This window comes from Chelonoidis abingdonii, chromosome 1, assembly GCF_003597395.2.
Source record: "Chelonoidis abingdonii isolate Lonesome George chromosome 1, CheloAbing_2.0, whole genome shotgun sequence".
NCBI classification, from domain to species: domain Eukaryota; kingdom Metazoa; phylum Chordata; order Testudines; family Testudinidae; genus Chelonoidis; species Chelonoidis abingdonii.
In genome coordinates this window covers 200,873,065-200,891,892 of record NC_133769.1, presented here as the reverse complement: position 1 = coordinate 200,891,892, position 18,828 = coordinate 200,873,065, and the positions used below count along the sequence as shown (strand labels likewise).

Sequence of the window (18,828 nt, the reverse complement as noted above, 5' to 3'; positions counted from 1 at the left end):
GCCAGGTGCAATTCTCTGCTCTGCAGTCACAAAGCTTTTAAATTTGACATTGCTCTAAAATTGTCCTCAGCAAAGTGGCCAGAAGAAAATGCCGTATGCTAAGATGAGGTTGGCAATGAGAAGATGAGCTGAGGACAGGCACCTGAGGAAATAAAATTGATGACTATGGTCACGATAGAGCTCATAAGAAATAAGTATTGCAGGAAAAAATTTAAATCTAAGCTGTCCAATACAATCAAAGGGTTCTCTTCAAATTAATAAAACCTTTGATCCTGCAAAGATTTACACATCTTATCTCCATGCACATGAACAGCTCAGCTGAAGATGATATCTAGTGCATAAAGGCAAGCTCAATTCATAACAGTTTTCAGGATTGGAATCTACTTTGGTATTCTACACCAGTGGTTCTCAACCAGAGGTATGCAAACCCGAGGCAGAGGTCTTCTGGGGGTACATCAACTCATCTAAACATTTGCCTCATTTTACAGCAGGCTACATGAAAAGCACTAACTTTTCTAGCTGACTAGCTGAAGTCTGTACAAACTGAAATTTCATACAGACAATGACTTGTTTACACTTTTTCACAATATTTATATTCCAATCAATGTATTTTATATGGTAAAAATGAGAAAGTAAACAATTTTTGGTAACAGTGGGCTGTGACACTTTTGTATATTTCTGATTTTGTAAGCAAGTCGTTTTTAAGTGAGGTAAAACTTGGGGTACACAAGACAAATAAGACTCCTGAAAGGGGTACAGTAGTCTGGAAAGATTGAGAACCACTTTTATCTACCTCTATTTGCAGGAACAGTCCCTGCTCACAGCCACACTGGAGTAAATCAGAGTAATATACTTGACAACAGAAGCGTTGCTTCAGATTTACAACCAGAATGTGAGAGCAGAATGTGTCCCTGATTATTTTTTTAAGTTATTCTTACATCTAGTACATTAGTAATTTGACAATGGTCAACATTTGCAAGATCTGGGATTATTCAATACCTCAACAGTAAATCTAGCTAAGTGCCTAAATGGCTTGAGAAGCCTAAATCGTTAGGCATCTAGGTTTGAGTATTTTGAATTTTAGTCTTAGTTTTTAAAATTATTTTTGTTCTCTTTTTCAAGGGTAATTTAGTTTAATTTTATAAAGCTCCTAACAGATATCAAGGGTATTCTTGTATCTTCCCACTGTCATAATCACTGACTGGTTTTTAAGGAATCTGTTTCCAGTTCTCACTCAAGCTGAAATACTTCCATGAATGCCAATTTCATCTGAAAGAGAATTATGTGGTTCAGTAGCGATTAAGTCTGAGTTCGGACTGCTGAGATCATCACAATGCAGCCGCTCAACATTGGAGCTACTTCCTTCCAGATGTTCTATCCGGTTACCTGCAAGCACTTGTCTGTAATGTGTTGAAAGAAAAAAAAAATGTGTAGTTAGAGATATGTTGCAGATCTCATATAAATATAATTAGCGTTTATGAACATTATACATTATTATATTCTAACACAAAAGGTATTGCATCCAACATGAGAACTCTGTTTTGGACCTCATTATGATGGATAAAGATGAATTAATGACTGGACTGGAAGTTAGTTGGTTGTCTAGGCACTAGCGATCATGACCTGATTACATTCAATATGGGTGCACAGAGGACAGTCCCAACCACTAATATATGCTCTTGGTGCTTCAGAAGGGCTAATTTCCCAAAATGGAGGAAAATTATGAGCAAAATTGATTGGGAGGAAGATTTTAGACAGGAAGTTCTTTAAGAACAGTTTATTAGATGACCAAAAGCCATGATTCCACAACCAAGAGGACGATTTTGGCTAAAAGCTTGTCCGAGTTCAGGGGCAAAGCAAAGGCAGCTGTAAGAAATAAAAAAAGAACATACAACAAATGTAAAAAGGGAAAATTGATATCAATCAATGTAAGTTAGAAGTTATGAAGTGTAAAAAACAATAAGAAATTAAAGACAGCAGGGAAAAATCCGTGGCTCAGCTGTTAAAAACAAAAGAAATTTGAGCAATGGCATAGGCCCATTACTAGGTAAATATAGTGCAATTGTTAATGATGATGCAGAAAAGGCAGACGTTTTCAATAAATATTTCTGTTCTGTATTTGGAAAGAAGCAGGATGATGTATTCATATCACATGAGGTTGATGAAGTCTTTTCTAATCCATTAGTAACTAAGGAGGATGTTAAACAACATCTAGTAGGGATAAACATTTTGAAATCAGCAGTCCTAGATAACTTCCACCCAAGAGTCCTAAAAGAGTTGGCTGAAGAGAACTACAGCTTGCTGATGTTAAATAAATCTTAGAATATTGGGGAAATTCTGGAAGACTGGAAGAGTGCTGATCTGCCAGTATTCAAAAGGGAACAAGCTTGATTTCATGAGATTATAAATTTGGTCGATAAAGATAACTGTGCAGATGTAATATACTTTGATTTGTTACCACTCAACACTTTGATTAAAAAGTTAGCATTAGACAATAACAATAAAGCACACATTAAATGGATTAAAATCTGGCTAATTGCTAGATCTCAAAAAGTACTTGTCAATGGAGGATCCTCAAGGAATGAGGGTGTTTCTACTGGGGTTCCACAGAGAAAGGTACTGGGCCTGGTATTAAACATTTTCATCAATGATCTGGAAGTAAATATCAAACCACTGCTGGTAAAATCTATGGATGACACGAAGAGTGGAGGAATGGTAAATCATGAGGATAGGGCAGTCATACAGTGCAATCTGGTTATTTAGTAAAGTGGGTCCATTCAAACGAAATGCTTTCATAATACAACTAAATGCAAAGCTATACACCTTAGGGCAAAGAATGCAGACTGCACTTACAGAATGGGAGACTAAAGTGCCTCTGAAAAGGGTTTAGAGGTCATAGTGGGAACATAACTCAACACGAGCTCCCATTGTGATGCTGTAGCAAAAAGGACTAAGGTGATCCTTGGGTGCATAAATGGGGGTAGTGAATAGGAGGAGAGAGAGTGTGTGTGTGTGTGTGTGTAGATGATTTTACCTCTGTGAATGGCATTGGCAAGACTGATACTGGAATAGTGCATACAGTTCCAGTATCCACATTTTAAAAGAATGTTGAAAAATTGGAAAGGGTGCAAAAAAGAGAGAAAAAATTATTCAAGTGCTGGAAAAAATGCTTTGCAGTGAGATACTTAAAGAATATCAGCTCCATCTGCTTATCAACAAGAAGATTGAGAGGTGACTTAATTACAGTGTATAAATACCTTTACAGGGAGAAAATACCAGCTACTAAAGGATATTTTAATCTAGCAGAGAAAGGCATAACAAAAAGCTGTCTGGAAGCTGAAGCCAGACAAATTCAAATTAGAAACTAGACATAAATTCTTAACGGTGAGAGTGATCACCCATTGAAACAAACTACCCAGGGAAGTGATAGATTATCCTTCTTTTGATGTCTTCAAATCAAGACTAATGCCTTTCCGGAAGATATACTTTGAGCCAAACACTAATTATGCTTTAGTCAAACAAATCTTATTGGACTCAGTACAGGGATAGCTGAATGAGATGTAATGGCTATGGCTGTGAGTTTGTCACCTCTGCAGTGGCCACTGAGGCTGGCCTGGGCAGGTCAGGCAACCCCCGGGCCAGCTGCATCAGCCGCTACTGGGGAAGTTTCAGGCCACCTCCTTCCTTACCCCACAGCAGTAGCAGGAGTTTGGTTGTGGGAGGGGGCTGGGGGTTGGGGTGTAGGAGGGGGTGAAGGTGCTGGGTGGCACTTACCTCGGGGGGCTCCCTGGAAGTGGCAACATGTCCCTCCCTCAGCTCCTAACAGATGGCTCCACACATTGCCTCCATCCACAGGTGCCTCCTCTGCACCTCCCATTGGTTGCAGTTCCCAGCCAATGGGAGCTGCAGAGCCGGCGCTCAGGGTGGAGGCAGTGCACAGAGCCCTTTGGCCGTACCTCTGCCTAGGGAGGAGCTGCGAGGAGCCAGGTAGGGAGCCTGCCAGTCCTGCCAAAAAAACTCCCAGCAACAGTGGGTGTCCTGGGCCGCACACCGCCCCCTCCCCCAGAGCACCTGCGGCACCCCCCGCTGCTCCCCCTAGAGCACCAGGCCACCCCAATATTTGATCAGGGGTATATAGTACAAGTCATGGACTGGTCATGGGCCATGATTTTTGTTTACTGCCTGTGACCTTACTTAGCCTTAGTAATGGTCTGTAATATACAGGACGTCAGACTAGATTATCTAATAGTCCCTTCTGGCCACAAACTCTATGAAACCCTGGGTAGTATGTGATTTCAGTATTACTGGAAATATTATGCATAATTCCACAGAAACATTTTTCTCAGCTTGCCATCCCTGTGAAAAAATACAACAGAAAAAATTAAGGAAAGGGTTCTGGATTCAGAGTATGTTTCTACCCAGAAGACTATTCATATTTCAGTTACCATTGCTATCTTGTTCTGAAGGATGGGGAGGAAAGGACTGAAAATATTAGAAACCAAGTATTATATCCTTATTAGGCCTTGAAACGTGGTACACTTCCCTAGGAAGTCCAAACTCTTCCTTTCTACCCTCTATACCTTGTTGCAAAGTCCAACACTAATAAGTTTTAACAATATCTTGAAATGCCAGGGAAGGCGAATGCATTGGTTTAGAGCAAGAAGGGGAAGCGAGACCTGTATTTTTATCTTCATAGATTCTGAGGGAAACCTTTATATTATTACTGACAAAAGTTTTCAAAAGTCTTTGCAGGCTGTGATCCTGAAACTGACAACCAAGGGCCTGCTGCCGCATCTGCTGAGTCTAACTGAAGTCAGACTGCGCAGGTGCTGGCAATTGCAGCCAGGGACAGTTCTACCATTTTTGCTGCCCCAAGGAAAAAAAAAAGGAAAAAAAGTTGCTTGGACTGTGCTGCCCCAAGAACGGATGGAATGCCGCCCCTTAGCGGCACATGCTTCCTCCGCTGGTTCCTGGAACCGACCCTGATTGCAGCATCAGGACTTTAATATTTAAAAACAGTGAAATTGTTCATGACACTTTAGTAATAAAATCAAAGATATTTTGTGATAAATATTAATGGAACGTTATAGCACCTTCTGATGTTCCCCAGTACTATTTTCTTCCTACACAGTTCCCTTTCAGAACCGCACCACTCTTTAAAAATATTGTTATTGCAGGCGGCATGGTCTTACAAGACTATTTCCTTAATGTGCAAGTAAATGTTTGGTCTTGGGAAGACATGCTGTGTAGCTGTTAACTTTTGTTCAGGGTAGAAGGAGCTGTGCAAGTAACACAAGAATTTCCTTACAGTAAATTCTTGAGGCAAGGTTGCCCCCTGGGAACTTGACTTTGGTGTTGGGTTGAGATTCCTGAAAGAAAGGATTGCCCTGAAAACTGTCTGACCACCTCTGTTCCTGGATTGATGTATATGTGCAAATAAAACCAGTGACTCTTAACACATAATACTGAGGTGCCATATCACTGATTTCATCTCCACGGGGAAACCAGCCTGCAAGGCTCTGGATGTCTGCTATTGCTCACAGAGAGAGAACATTTCTGTATTAATTAGAAGCTTTAGGCCCTGATCTTGCAACTGCCTGCGTGCAGGCAAACCCTACACCTATGTGGAGATATCTGCTGACTTCAGTGGAGTCCCACTCAGGTAAAGGGGTGTGTCACACCCATCCAATTGCCGGACTTAGGCCCTAAAGAATGTTTTCTGCTACCTTTTCCCCTGGCTAGTGGCTGTTTTTTTAACCTTACCCTAACGGTCTAGCAGTGGCAGCAGGAGGATCTTTGTCCTTATTGTTACCAACTCTTGTGATAGTTGGAAAGAACTGGAGCATATGGTGAACCAGCATGAAAGCAGGTAGAACGTAAATCAAAAAAGGGCAGGGGTGTTGGGCTGGATAGCCTCTCCTGTTCCTAACATTTCGTACGGTATGTTCTAACATCTAGAAAAACAATACGCAAGGTGAACTTCAAACTCTAAATAAACACTCAATCATCCAGTATTCCTTTCAATTATTGACACCTATGGTTTGTATAACATGCCCCTAAGGTTTAATTGGCTACCATAGCACTTTCAAAGGGTTACATCGGAAGTGCCAGTTACACTAGAGATTAATATGGCAATATTGTAATACTGCACAATACATGTCCTATGTGTTCTTTCTCAATGGTACAGTATAAAAGCTCTTTTCTGTGTAAGTCTTGCAAGTACTCTGTTTGCAATGAGGAATCTCTCTTTCCTGGGAGAATATTACTTGTATACAATTTCTCCTGCCAGTTCTTTAGGCACAGGAAATTAAAGGGAATTTGCCTCCGTAACCATATAATTTTATGTTGGTTGTGTTTCTTGTATTATTTATGCCTTATTTGAAAATTAGTTTGCCTCTTGCTTTGCGGTTTCTTTTGGAAAGCTGCCTTTGTGTATTGTTGTTACCTTTTCTTAATGTCCCAAAGGCCTTAGGGTGCTGATATATTAGACTGTATTATTACCCCCTTTTACTACTATGTTACACTATTGTTTGTCTCTGCTTGTTTGTGACCTAATCTTGAATCTCTCTCTGCCTAATTGCTGGGCTGAATTTTTTGCCTCCTGATCAGCTTATGAAAAGCAGTGGGCACAACCTTCCATATTCATCCATGTTTGCACAAAGTTGTTTGCTGAAGGAAACCAGCAGCAAGCAAAGCAAACTAAATGTGGACTGCATCAAACAAAAACCTTACTTAGGGCAAAGTTCAAAATCTCCAGTAATGGTAGGTCTATGAACCCGCTAAACAAATCAGTGCTGTGTGTCAATGGACACTGCTTTCTTTTAGTGTATGTCACAGTCACAGAGGTTAGAGGTGGAAATGAATGGCTTCACCTTAGTCCACCTACTTTTCTTGGAGAGTTGTCCCCTACTTTGTCAAGTCTAGCGTTACATGACTCAAATGATGAACTGCATAATGCTACCATGAGTCAATTTGTGATCTCTCTCGTGTATCCTGGTATGTCACCCAGGCGACATCTTCACTACTGGCCATATCGGCAGGTAGCAATCGATTTCTTGGGGATCGATATATCACGTCTCATCTAGACGCGATATATCGATCCCCGAATGAGCTCCTGTTGACTCTGGAACTCCACCAACGCGAACAGCGGTAGCGGAGTTGACAGGGGGAGCCGCGGACATCGATCCCGCGCCGTGAGGATGGTAGGTAACTCCATCTAAGATACTTTGACTTCAGCTACGCTATTCACGTAGCTGAAGTTGCGTATCTTAGATCGATTTCCCCCCCAGTGTAGACCAGCCCCCAGACTCATCAGACTGAGGAAGTTGTTATGTTCTGCTGTGTCACTAACTCAGAACCTGACTCTACCTCTCTTACACCGAGTAGTACCCTGTTCTGCAAGTAGTCCCTTTGAAATGGGACATCTCATACATAAGGAATTACTCAAAGTGAGTACGGGTGATAAAATCAGGCCTTTGAGCATTAGAGGCTACTAATGAGTTGATTTAGTGTTTAGTTTTCTATACTCTTTTGCAAGAAAACCCAATCTGAAATGCAGCCTTTCACTTCCAGGCTGACCAGGACTGTGAATACTGCAGAGGCAACATACTCAGCTCCAGTTATAAGAACATAAGAATGGCCATTCTGGGTCAGACCAAAGGTCCATCTAGCCCAGTATCCTGTTGTCCAACAGTGGCCAATGCCAGATTTCCCGGAGGGAATGAACAGAACAGGCAATCATTGAATGATCCATCCCTGGTCACCCATTCCCAGCTTCTGGGAAACAAAGGTTATGGTGGGCAAATGCTGCAAATAATTTCACAGCAACCACTCCAGCTGATTATGGACCATCTTTGACTGTCTCAAGAGGGAGTCCTTTCCAGGCCTGCTCAGCGTGTAGGATAGTAGCTGAGATGTAGGTTGTGAGGTTGGGGAGGGAGATGAAAACAAGGAAAATGGAGGGAGTTTTAGGTCTGTGCTAGGTCATGTGGAAGACATCTTCCCCAAAACAAAAGAAATTGGTCCAGAATTTTTAGCCACTGTGAATTAAGAGAGCTCCATGTATGTCGGTACAGCTGTAGTGATTGAAACCAGCTGAAGATCTGGCCCATTCATATATTTAAAGCCAGAAGGAAGACTACTATAATTATCTAATCTGACCTCCTGCATAACATAGGCCATAAAATTTCACCCATTTTCAAGGATTGAGCCCAATAACTTGCAGGTGAACTATAACAAGTGGTGAGGAATTTACTGCATCCCTTGGTAAATTGTTCCAGTGATTAATTATCCTCACTTAAAAATATGTGTGCCATTTCCACTTTGCATGTTTAACTTCAACTTCCAGCTGTTAGATTTTGGTATTGTCTTTGACTGATGCAAGAGGACTCCTTAATCGAGCAGAAATCTATTCACTATGTATGTGTGTATAAATCATCGTCGCGTCTTATTCTTCTATTTGATAAATTAAATGGATTGAGTTTCATAAATTTCTCACAGGAAGACATGTTTTCTCGACCTGAAATCATTGCTATAGCTCTTTTCTGAATCTTCCGTAATTTTCCAACATCCTTTTTAAAGTACGTGCTCTAAAACCGGCACAATATTCTAGTAGTGATCTAAGCAATGTTGTATGCAGAGGTAATATCACCTTCATATTCCTACTCAATATTCTCCTGTTTATCCATTCAGTTAACACAAACATTTAACCACAGCATCACACTGTGAACTCATGATAGTTGTTTGTTCACTGTGACTCTTAACTCCTTCTTAGATGCTGCTTTTCAGGATATAGTCCTCCATCCTGTACATATGACCTTCATTCTTTGTTTGCGTGACGTATGACTTTGCATTTTGCTTTATTAAAATACAAATTATATGATAGCAACAGCTCATCAAGCAATCCAGATGGCTCAGAACAAGTGGCCTATTCTTTTAATTATTTCCCAATCTTTGTCTCGTCTGCAAACTTTGTCCATCGTGCTTTTATATTTTCTTCCAGACCATTGATAAAAATATTGAATAACATTGGGCTGAGAACCATAGGCTAGCTAATAAAAAACAACATATCATGCTTCATGCACTGCTATATATAATTAAGAATGTAGTCATTCCATCATTTCAAGGTGAGTCAGGGTTGTGACAGATATTGCAACCCATGCAGTATCTTTGGGGACCATTGGATTAAATTTATGAATGGTTTAGTATGATAGTGTTCTACTCTATGGTGGAGGGTTACCACGGGTTAAATGGAATCACGATCTTTCTTCTGATTCAGCAAATGGACAGGACCTTAGGTCCTAAGCAGACCTCAAACTTTGCCGAAGGATTGGAAGGGATGTTGGCCTACTAGACTCACCATGAGGAAGGTGGGTGATTTCTGGTATATTTATGCATGTATATAGTAGGTGTATGTAGAAACTTGTGCTGTTCTTTATACGTGTTGTGTTGTCTCTGTAGTGGTTCTGCCATGTGAATAAACGTACTTTGCTTTGGAAGAGCTGTATGATACTGGTAACTGCTGGTACATACTGGGCATTGTTCTCGAAAAGAAAGCACAGACCAGTGCTGGCATTTAGATAAACTGACTTGCTGAGGATACCACAGAGTATGTCAGGGAACTGAACAGTCTTTACATCCCAGTCTGAAGGAAGTGGGACAAAGGTCCCTGCTCAGAGACAAGTGACAGCTGGAAACCTGAGACCTGATTGAGCACCCCTGGAGTGGACCACAGAAGTGGGATACAAGTGCAGTTACCCTGAAACTGTGAAAAGTGTTACATGCTGATTATAACGTGAATTAAACGTATCAGTTTGTACCTCATCCGCAGTATAATAGCCTTACTTACTTGACTGGCGTTGACCCAGATCGGGACATGTAAAGCAATATAAGGAACAGAAATACCACAAATGCAGCAAGCCCAACCCAAAAGGCTATGACAATTGAATCTAGTAAAAAAGAAAAAAGAAGCATACAGCATCAATGATACGGTATCAAATAAAAAATGTGCAGATAAAATTGATGATCTCAAAACATTTTATACCATTTAATTAATTAAACTTCACACCACCACTGAATGGTATTATTCTCTCTATTCAAGATGGGGAAATTGAGGCACAACTTGACTAAGTGACTATCCGAAGTCATATAGCAAGCCACTGTGTGGTGTATGTGGGAATAAAATCAAGCAATCCTAATCCTAGCCCCCTGCTCTAATCACTAGTGTGACCAGCACTACATATACATTTGGGAAAGCAATATATTGGACATAAGAAGGTTGTGAGAATTTTATCCATTTGCAGATTACACACCTCAGTTCGTATCACAGAATCACAGAACTCCAGTGTACACACCTGTTATTTTAAAGGAAAACTGCACTCATATTGTCAGCCTAACAGTCTATGAAGCAAATTCTGCCCTTAGATGCATGAGTACAATATCTATTGAACTCATTAGGAGCTCTGTGCATGCATTCACAGGATGGAATGTGATCCTTAAGAAACTCTTGCCAGCAGGAATGTTAAAATTGACCTTTCAAGAATGGAGGGAACAGCTTGTTGAAAAGTGATGTCACTTGTGAGCCTAGCAATGTGTCAGTCCCATGGAAAATTCTGTACAGTAGCATTCAAGTAGCTTTAGCACGTGCTTAACCATCAGAAGAGTGTTTAATATTTAGATGGCATTTCTAGGACTGGATGCTCTCTTTTGGGGTCAGTGTGGAACTGTGCTACCCAGCCTTAATATTGTGAGGTGCCAAAGGCAGAACATCTGTGAAGTGCAATGAATTTATAAGCAGATGTTAACTTCTGTTGAGGTGAAAAACAAGGGTCAACAGGCAAATGTTTACTAAGATAAAATAATTTTTTACCTCAAAGAACAAAAAACATTGAGGTTCATTGAAATAAACTCAATATGGATGAGTACGTGCTTCTACTGAAAACACCTGGAAAGTATCAGCAATTAGAGTCATTAATTAATTGACCAGGAGTACTCATTTTATTCCCTATTAAACTAACAACCTAAAGTCAGAGCTCGCCTATTAGGATTTTTATCAGGCAGTTGAGATTTGGACACACTAACTAGATTTGGGCCACTGACTAACAGGATGGTGCAAAACGATGGCAGGAAAATTTCAAGCCTGCTAGAGTTTCAACTCATTTTGGTTTTCATTGTGAAAGCAAAATTCAACCCAGGTATAAAGAAGGAATTGCCAAGTGGAGTCAAGGCTCAGAGGTTTGAATCAGATTCAGGATGCTGTACAGCTCCTTCACAAGACCCTTGCCAGACTATAAGGAGGTAAAAAGCACATATAATGCAGCCCCTTGAAGACAAAAGTTGGAGAAGCAGCCATCTACAGCACCTGAAGACGCCAGATGTAATAAACAAGCCAGGCTGTGCCTCAGAATTATTAGATGGGGAAGAGGGGATTGTAGAGCACTGGCCTGGCCCCTCTCCTCCATAAGTCTTTAAAGTAACGGGTGGTGGGGGTGGCTCTTGTACTGGGAGAGACAGAGTGTTCACACTCCAAGCAAACCTCAAGGGCTTGAAATGATGAAAAATAGAGTGAACTGCATCTGGCAGTTTGGAGTCAGAAAACCCCACACAAACCAGAACTAGAGAGGAAGAGGGGATTGTCCAGCTTTAATAAGAAAATATTATATGTGGAACTCACTGGAACCAATCAAGGTACAACTATTTACATATGTAATGAAGGATAACATTGCTCTGGATCTCAGGATGGTATTTGAACCTGGGAGATACAGTAGACATTTCCTGTTTTCAGCCTTTCACCAATTGGGATTTTCTTCTTTTCTTTAACAACTGACTTTTTTCTAACAGTTGATAAAAGATTTTTCTTATGATGGTATTTTTCACCTGCCTTTTATAACTCAATTATATGGTCAGCTTAATTTATTATTATTATTTTAGTAAAAAATGGGTAAACTGCCCAATGCTATTAATAGAAAGAAAAATCTTTGAGTAATTCTCTGAAGTGATGCATCATTCCTCTTGGCTGGCTTCAGATTCATCAGTTAGAAAAGCTCAGCCCTGTAATGTGTTACTAATATTGGACCAAAGGAACAAAAGTTGGCACTAAAATTAACCTGCACAGGAGAAAAAAATTGGCTGTTCCCTTTTTGCTTTGTTTGTTTGTTTGAAGTTGGAAATTCACGTTTAGTCTCCTCGAGAACACTGGCGACTAGAAAACTAGTGATATTATGACAACTCACAAGAGACTGAAGCTCAGATGTAGAAACACACTTAAGCATGTGCTTAATATAATCCTGCATGTGAGGCCCACTGGCTTCAGATTGGGTGCTCTACTCTCCCATTTTTGCTGATCCAGAAGTGCAAAGGGGACTTACACCTGGTTTTGGCAGCAGTTGAGGGTTCCTTTATTCTAAGGTAAACCTCAACTTTGCCCATCCCTCCAGCACCAGCACAGGGACATTCCAGGGCAGGGCCAGAGCACAATGGGGACTTGCAGACCATTTTCTGCCAACAAGTTAGCAGCTGTCACAGATCAAGGCAACTTCATCAGTGGTCCAGCAAGGGCATCCACTCTCAGGCTTCCAGCTCCCAAGCTGTTGCCTCTCTCAAGTGGAGACATGCATCCCTGCCTTCACTGTGTTATTCCCAGCACAGAGTTGCTCACACACACTTGTTTTCTTTCTCTTTATAGATGGTTAACAGATGTAATTGCTACACTTATAAGTTACGCCACAGCACTTCCTATGCAAGCCTACTTTATTCTTAAGGTAAAAAGCATTTCAGAGAAAACATATTAAAAACAAGAAAAGACCCTACACACATGCTAATATGTTTACCACAGTTCACTCTAACAGGGATTCTGGCAGGAGCACCCCTTCAGCTTTGTGGTTACACGTTCATCACAGCTGCAGCTCAGAACAAGCACCCAGACTTCCAACCCTACACTAAGGATTGGGGTCCTCTGTGGACCAGGGATCTTGTCCATTTGCTGGATCAGGATGAAATGCCTGAGCCAGTTTAAAATTAGGCTATTTATCCAAAACCCCTTTCTTTGTCTGTTAGCCCCTGGAGAATCCAATTTGAACTGGTCTATGCAAACCTCTCCAGAGGGGTGGCTTCAAAGGGCTGATAACAGAGGAAATACATTAGCATCCCCCTCCCTACTAGAAAAGGTACATATAATTCCACAATAAACATACATGATTGCATTTTTAATACAACGTACACAAAGGTATTAAATCTAATTCATTAAGGTTTAAATTAATTCAATAAAGTTTACTTAGGATATAGCAAGATACTGTCAGTCTGTCACAGCAGTTCTCTATCCTGTGCAAGGATGGGTCAGCCCCCAGCAGTCCCTAAGTCTTCAGGAGAGGCTGAAAACTGATGTAAAGCCACCTGTGGCCCTTCCCTTCCCTGGTGCACCTAGAAGTGCTCTGCTCCACCTGGAGGTTAAGCCCAGGATTTTTCAAATTTTACAGTTTCAATATTATCAATTACTTGGCTACAGAGAATGTTTCTTATACGGCTGTTATACAAATAAGCAAAAGTCTTTCAAGACTATCATTTATTCTTTGTAGACTAGATCATGGATGACAATGTGAAAAGTTTTTTGAACCTTTAATATTGTACCTGTATTTTCCAAAATGTCTTTGGTAACAGTAAGTTAAACAGGAACCAATAACGTAATAATATATTTTTGTCTTTTGTCACTTAACCATAAATTCCACCTGTTCAATACATATTGGTTTTAAATTCATCCTAGCTGAATTTATCCTTTGGCTTCCATAAGATGAAGCTATGCAGTTACACTCGGAATGAATTTGACCTATTATGTTAAGTAATAATTTAAGATTACATTAATGTTTATTACGCTCAACATGGAAATTCTTATTTTCTCCAAGTGGAGTTATTATAATTGGATGAAATGAGTGACATCTTATTTCTTCATTGACTGAAAATAAATATCAAAGACTAAAGGAATCTACTTCCATGGTCATACTGTAGATATGATTCATACAAGCACTTGGTCTTAGGTTCGCACAACATCCAATGATGCCCATTATAATGCATTATTTTTGTTATGGTAATAAACATCCATATGATTAGTAAGAGATGAATGTCAGATAAAAGAAATAAGAAACTAAGTGTGTGTGTGTTCAGCTTCGTCTTGTTACTGATTAATCAAAATTTAACTTCTTTCTCTGTTAAGATCTAAAAACGTATATACATTTTAATGCAAGCCTGGCATTCCAACTATTACTGACAAAACCACCACCAACAAAAAACTAGATAGAGTAACAAAAGGTTATTTTGTTACTCTATTATGCAAACAGGAGTGCAACAAACTATTGATTAATATCTCAGAATAGGCTTCCATTTAGTAAATTGTTTTTTTTTAAATCTCTTTCCAGTTAGATGGGTTAGTATCAAAATCTTTCTCAAATATACACACTGTACAGTAAATTAAATAATATTGCAGTATTAGTATCAACTGCCATTAGAACCTAATAAGTGTTGTGAGAGTTTGGAAATACAGAGGGTTATCTATACAAATTGCATATATATAACCCATTATAGTCTGTGTTACAAAGAGAAATATGATGGTGAAGATATTAAGGGAGATTATTCAACCTATTTTGTTCTTATTTAACTCTTCACATGCTAGATCAGAAGCTGTTACTATGCAATACTTACATTTATTAGCCTTCAACTTCCTTTCATCTACAGGAACTGGATCCAAATAGTCCCAGTAATATTCATAAGACCAATAATAATCAGATGAGTTTGTTCTGATAGCCATTTCAGTAGTGCATTTTAATCATCTCAGAACTCCAGTCTAATACTCTTTTATTTTCTACAACACTTCAGTGTCCTCATATAGAGATTGCATAACTGATGCCTGTGTAAATCATTCTGAAAGTCCTCATATCCTGCAACTCAAGGACTACTTGGATACCATTTAGCAGAAATGAACGTCAGATTATGACATACACTTAATAACAATCTCTGTTGCTGGTGGGCAATTATGTACTAGCTATTTTCCACCCTGCTATGTATTGACATGGATGTCAAGTAAACAGTAATAGAATGGACAAAAGCCAAAATGAGTTATAAACTATTCCCAATGAGTAACTGACATCAGTGAAGCCCTCAGCATGAAACACATATTCTTGACCCACTGAAAAGAGCTTTCCTAAAAATTAATCATGACTCTATGACAGATATACCCTAGAGAGCCTGATCAATTACTCCTTAAATAAAAGACAGTATTGGAACAGCTGGACATTGTGTATCAAATATTTCAATGATTTGCCTTAACATCAGCCATCCCCAACAAATGATGTAAAAATAGGCACCAGGCAGAATGTAAGTAGAAGAGATTCAGTGCTTTCCCTACACAAACACATATGTGCATATGCAAAATATTTTATTAGAAGAGAAATTACTAATATTAACAGGAAGACAGATCCTCCATCAGTTTTCAAATGTATTCCTGAGAACTACACTATACATCATGGTTGTCTCCAGGACCGGCGCTAGGGTTTTGAGCGCCCTAGGTGGACAGCAATTTCACCACCCCGTGTGCTGGTCCCGCGGCTCCAGTGGAGCTGCCGCAGTGGTGCCTGCGGGCGGTCCACCGGAGCCGCACGAGCAGCCGACCGTCCACAGGCACCACTGCAGCAGCTCCACAGGAGCTGCCTGCCGCCCCCTCCGGCGGCGCCCTGACCCAGGGGACACCCTGGGCTGCTGACTGCCGCGGTGGTACCCTGACCAGGGGCAGGGCTGGTGCAACCATTTAGGCGGACTAGGCGGTTGCCTAGGGTGCCGAGATTTGGGGGTGTCAAAAAGTGCCCCCAATTTTTTTTAAATGGTTGAGCAGCCCTGCTGCTAGGACAGAGAGGGAGTCTGAGCTGCCGGCGGGAGCCGACAGCCCAGGGTGTTCCCTGGGTCAGAGCGCCGCCGCGGCAGCCGGCAGCCCAGGGGCTCCCTGGGTCAGGGTGCCGCTGCGGCAGCCAGCAGCCCAAGGGGTCCCCTGGCCCAGGGAAACCCCGGGCTGCCAGCTGCCGTGGAGGAGCTCTGACCCTGGGTCAGGGCGCTGCCGCGGCAGCCGGCAGCCCAGGGTGTCCCCTGGGTCAGGGCGCCGCCGGAGGGGGCGGCAGGCAGCTCCCGTGGAGCTGCCACAGTGGTACCTGTGGGCAGTCCGCTGGTCCACAGCTCGGATGGAGCTGCCGCAGTCGTGCCTGCGGACGGTCGGCTGCTCGCGTGGCTCCGGTGGACCGCCCGCAGGCACCACTGCGGCAGCTCCACTGGAGCCGCGGGACCAGCGTGCGGGGCAGTGAAATTGCCGTCTGCCTAGAGCGCTCAAAACCCTAGCGCCAGTCCTGCCCAGGGGACACCCTGGGCTGCTGGCTCCCGCCGGCAGTTCAGACTCCCTCTCTGTCCTAGCAGCAGGGCTGCTCAACCATTTAAAAAAAAATTGGGGGGCGCTTTTTGGCACTCCCAAATTTCGGCACCCTAGGCAACCACCTAGTCCGCCTAAATGGTTGCACCAGCCCTGGTTGTCTCAGTCAGACATGGCTGTTTGTTCAGGCTAAGGTCCCAGAAAACTTCATCTCAAAAGACACAATATTTGGTGATAGGAGTTGGATAGATACTAAATGTGATGTCTGAATAGTGGCAGATTTTTCCTTTTGATATCTGTGTAGCATAGGGTCTCTACGATTCTCTCTAAGACAGACTGCAGAGGAGCTTTTGTTGTCGGCCTGAAGTAGGAATCACAAATACAGTAGTAGGAGGCAGATTAGTTAAAATTAAATCTGTCCATTTCAAAGCACTACACCTACTTGTTTATTTTCTGTACTTATATAGTCCCCATCACCACAGTAGTTGAGCACCTCATAATCTTTAATGCGTTCATCTTCACAACACACCCTGAGAGGTAGAGAAATAACATTATCTGCATATTGTAGATGGGTAAGTGAAGCCCAGTTTCATAAAGATATTTAGGTTCCTAACTTCAATTGAAATCAATGGGAGTTAGGTGCCTAAATACTTTTGAGGATCTGGGCTAGAGAGACTGAAGGTACGTCTACACTACCGTCCGAATCGGTGGGTAATGACTGATGTTTTGGGGATCAATTTATTGCGTGTAGTGTAGACGTGATAAAATGACCCCTGATCGCTCTCCTGTCGACTGCTGAACTCCAGATCAGCAAGAGGCGGAAGCAAAGTCGACGGGGGAGCCACGGCTATCGACCTCGCACCGTGAGGACATGAGGTAAGTCAAACTAAGATACGTCGACTTCAGCTATGTTATTTTTGTAGCTGAAGTTACGTATCTTAGGCCTGGTCTACACTGGGAAGGGATTCGATCTAAGATACACGACTTCAGGTATGAGAATAGTGTAGCTGAAGTCTACATATCTTAGATCGACTTACCTCGCGGCGCAGGATCGATGGCCACGGCTCCCCTGACAACTCCGCTTCCACCTCTCACCCTGGTGGAGTTCCGGAGTTGATGGCAGAGTGTTTGGGGATTGATTGCTACCCGCCGATCCGGCGGGTAGTGTGGACATACCCTTAGGTCAATCCTCCCTACTAGTGTAGACCAGGCCTGAGGCTAAGTCGCTCAGGGCTGTGAAAAATTTCATGCCTTGAGCATTGTAGTTTGGTCTACGTAACCCCTGATGTAGACAGGAGTAGGTTGATGGAGAAATTCTTCCATTGACCTTGCTACCACATCTTGGAGAGGTGGATTAATTACATTGATGGAAAACCTCCTCCTCTTGATGTAGGAGGGATCTACACTACAGTGCCATAGCTGTGCGCTGTAGCATGGGCATACCCAGTGATGAGCTGACAAAATATTAACAACCAGTTCCCTCCTGCTCACCCTGAGAGGGGGTTGTGCCCACATCCACGTCCCCGAGACTCCTGACCCATCCAACCCCAATGTTCCCTGACAGCCCCCCCCCATCCCTGTCCCCTGATTGCCCCCTGCCGCCCCATCCAACCCCTCCTTTCATTCCTGATGGACCCCCGGGACCTCTGCCCCATCCAACACACCCCTTCTCTCTGTCCCCTGACTGCCCTTGAAATCCCTACCCTTGACTGCCCCCCACTGCCCCATCCAACCCCTGCTCTTTCCTGACTGCCTCCCACGGGACCCTTGCCCCCATCCAATCCCCCTGTTCCCTGTCCTTTGACCGCCCTAACACTAATCTGCCACCTCAACTCTCCTGCCCTCTATCCAACACCCCCTCCCTGCCCCCTTACCGCGCTGCCTGGAGGTGGGGACCGGGACAGGGCCGCAGGCCGGAGCTGGAGCGGCTTGGCCGGCTGGGGTGCCCAACTGGACAGGGCCGGGCCCAGGGGCCACAGCCAGGGTGCCCGGCTGGCCACAGTTGGCACCAGGCCCAGGGGCTGGGCTGGAGCCGTGCTTCCTGGGGACGAGGTCGGGGTCCAGGCTGGAGCCATGTGGTGCCTGGAGCCCTCCTCGCTCCCCTGCCCACCATTTCAGCTCACCTGCGGGAAGCTGCTGCTTCCTTCTTAGCCCTCCCAGGCTTCCCGCATGAACAGCTGATTTGCAGGAAGCCAGGGAGGGGGAGGAGAAGCCGGGGAATGTTCAGAGGAGGAGGCAGAGGTGGACTGAGGTGAGCTGGGGCCAAGGGAAGGGCAGGGAGCTGCTGGAGCTTTTGTTTAATTTAAAAGCCCTTTTCGAACCAGTTCCCCCTTGCGGGACAACCAGTTCTAAAAGGGCTTCTAAATTTAACAACCGGTTCCCGCAAACCGGTGGGAACCGGCTCCAGCTCACCACTGGGCATACCCTATGTG

General features: G+C 42.9%; 1 protein-coding gene across 1 annotated transcript; it reads right to left on the bottom strand.

The window, feature by feature from the left end:
* Positions 1 to 683: 683 nt before the first annotated feature.
* On the bottom strand, positions 684 to 14,815 carry MRAP (melanocortin 2 receptor accessory protein). Its single transcript, XM_032798293.2, has 3 exons — positions 14,689 to 14,815; positions 9,848 to 9,947; positions 684 to 1,400 (listed from the first exon to the last, which is right to left on the bottom strand). Exons 1-3 carry the CDS (start codon positions 14,792 to 14,794, stop codon positions 1,235 to 1,237), a joined length of 372 nt encoding a protein of 123 aa, XP_032654184.1. The 5' UTR covers positions 14,795 to 14,815; the 3' UTR covers positions 684 to 1,234.
* Between the last annotated feature and the right edge of the window lie 4,013 nt (positions 14,816 to 18,828).

Excerpts from the sequence above, each read along its gene's own strand:
- MRAP (XM_032798293.2), bottom strand. The coding sequence starts at position 14,794 with ATGGCTATCAGAACAAACTCATCTGATTATTATTGGTCTTATGAATAT. Across the intron at positions 9,948-14,688 it reads GAAGTTGAAGGCTAATAAAT|ATTCAATTGTCATAGCCTTT; the intron begins GTAAGTATTGCA and ends CTTTTTTACTAG. Across the intron at positions 1,401-9,847 it reads TCTGGGTCAACGCCAGTCAA|ACAAGTGCTTGCAGGTAACC; the intron begins GTAAGTAAGGCT and ends AACACATTACAG.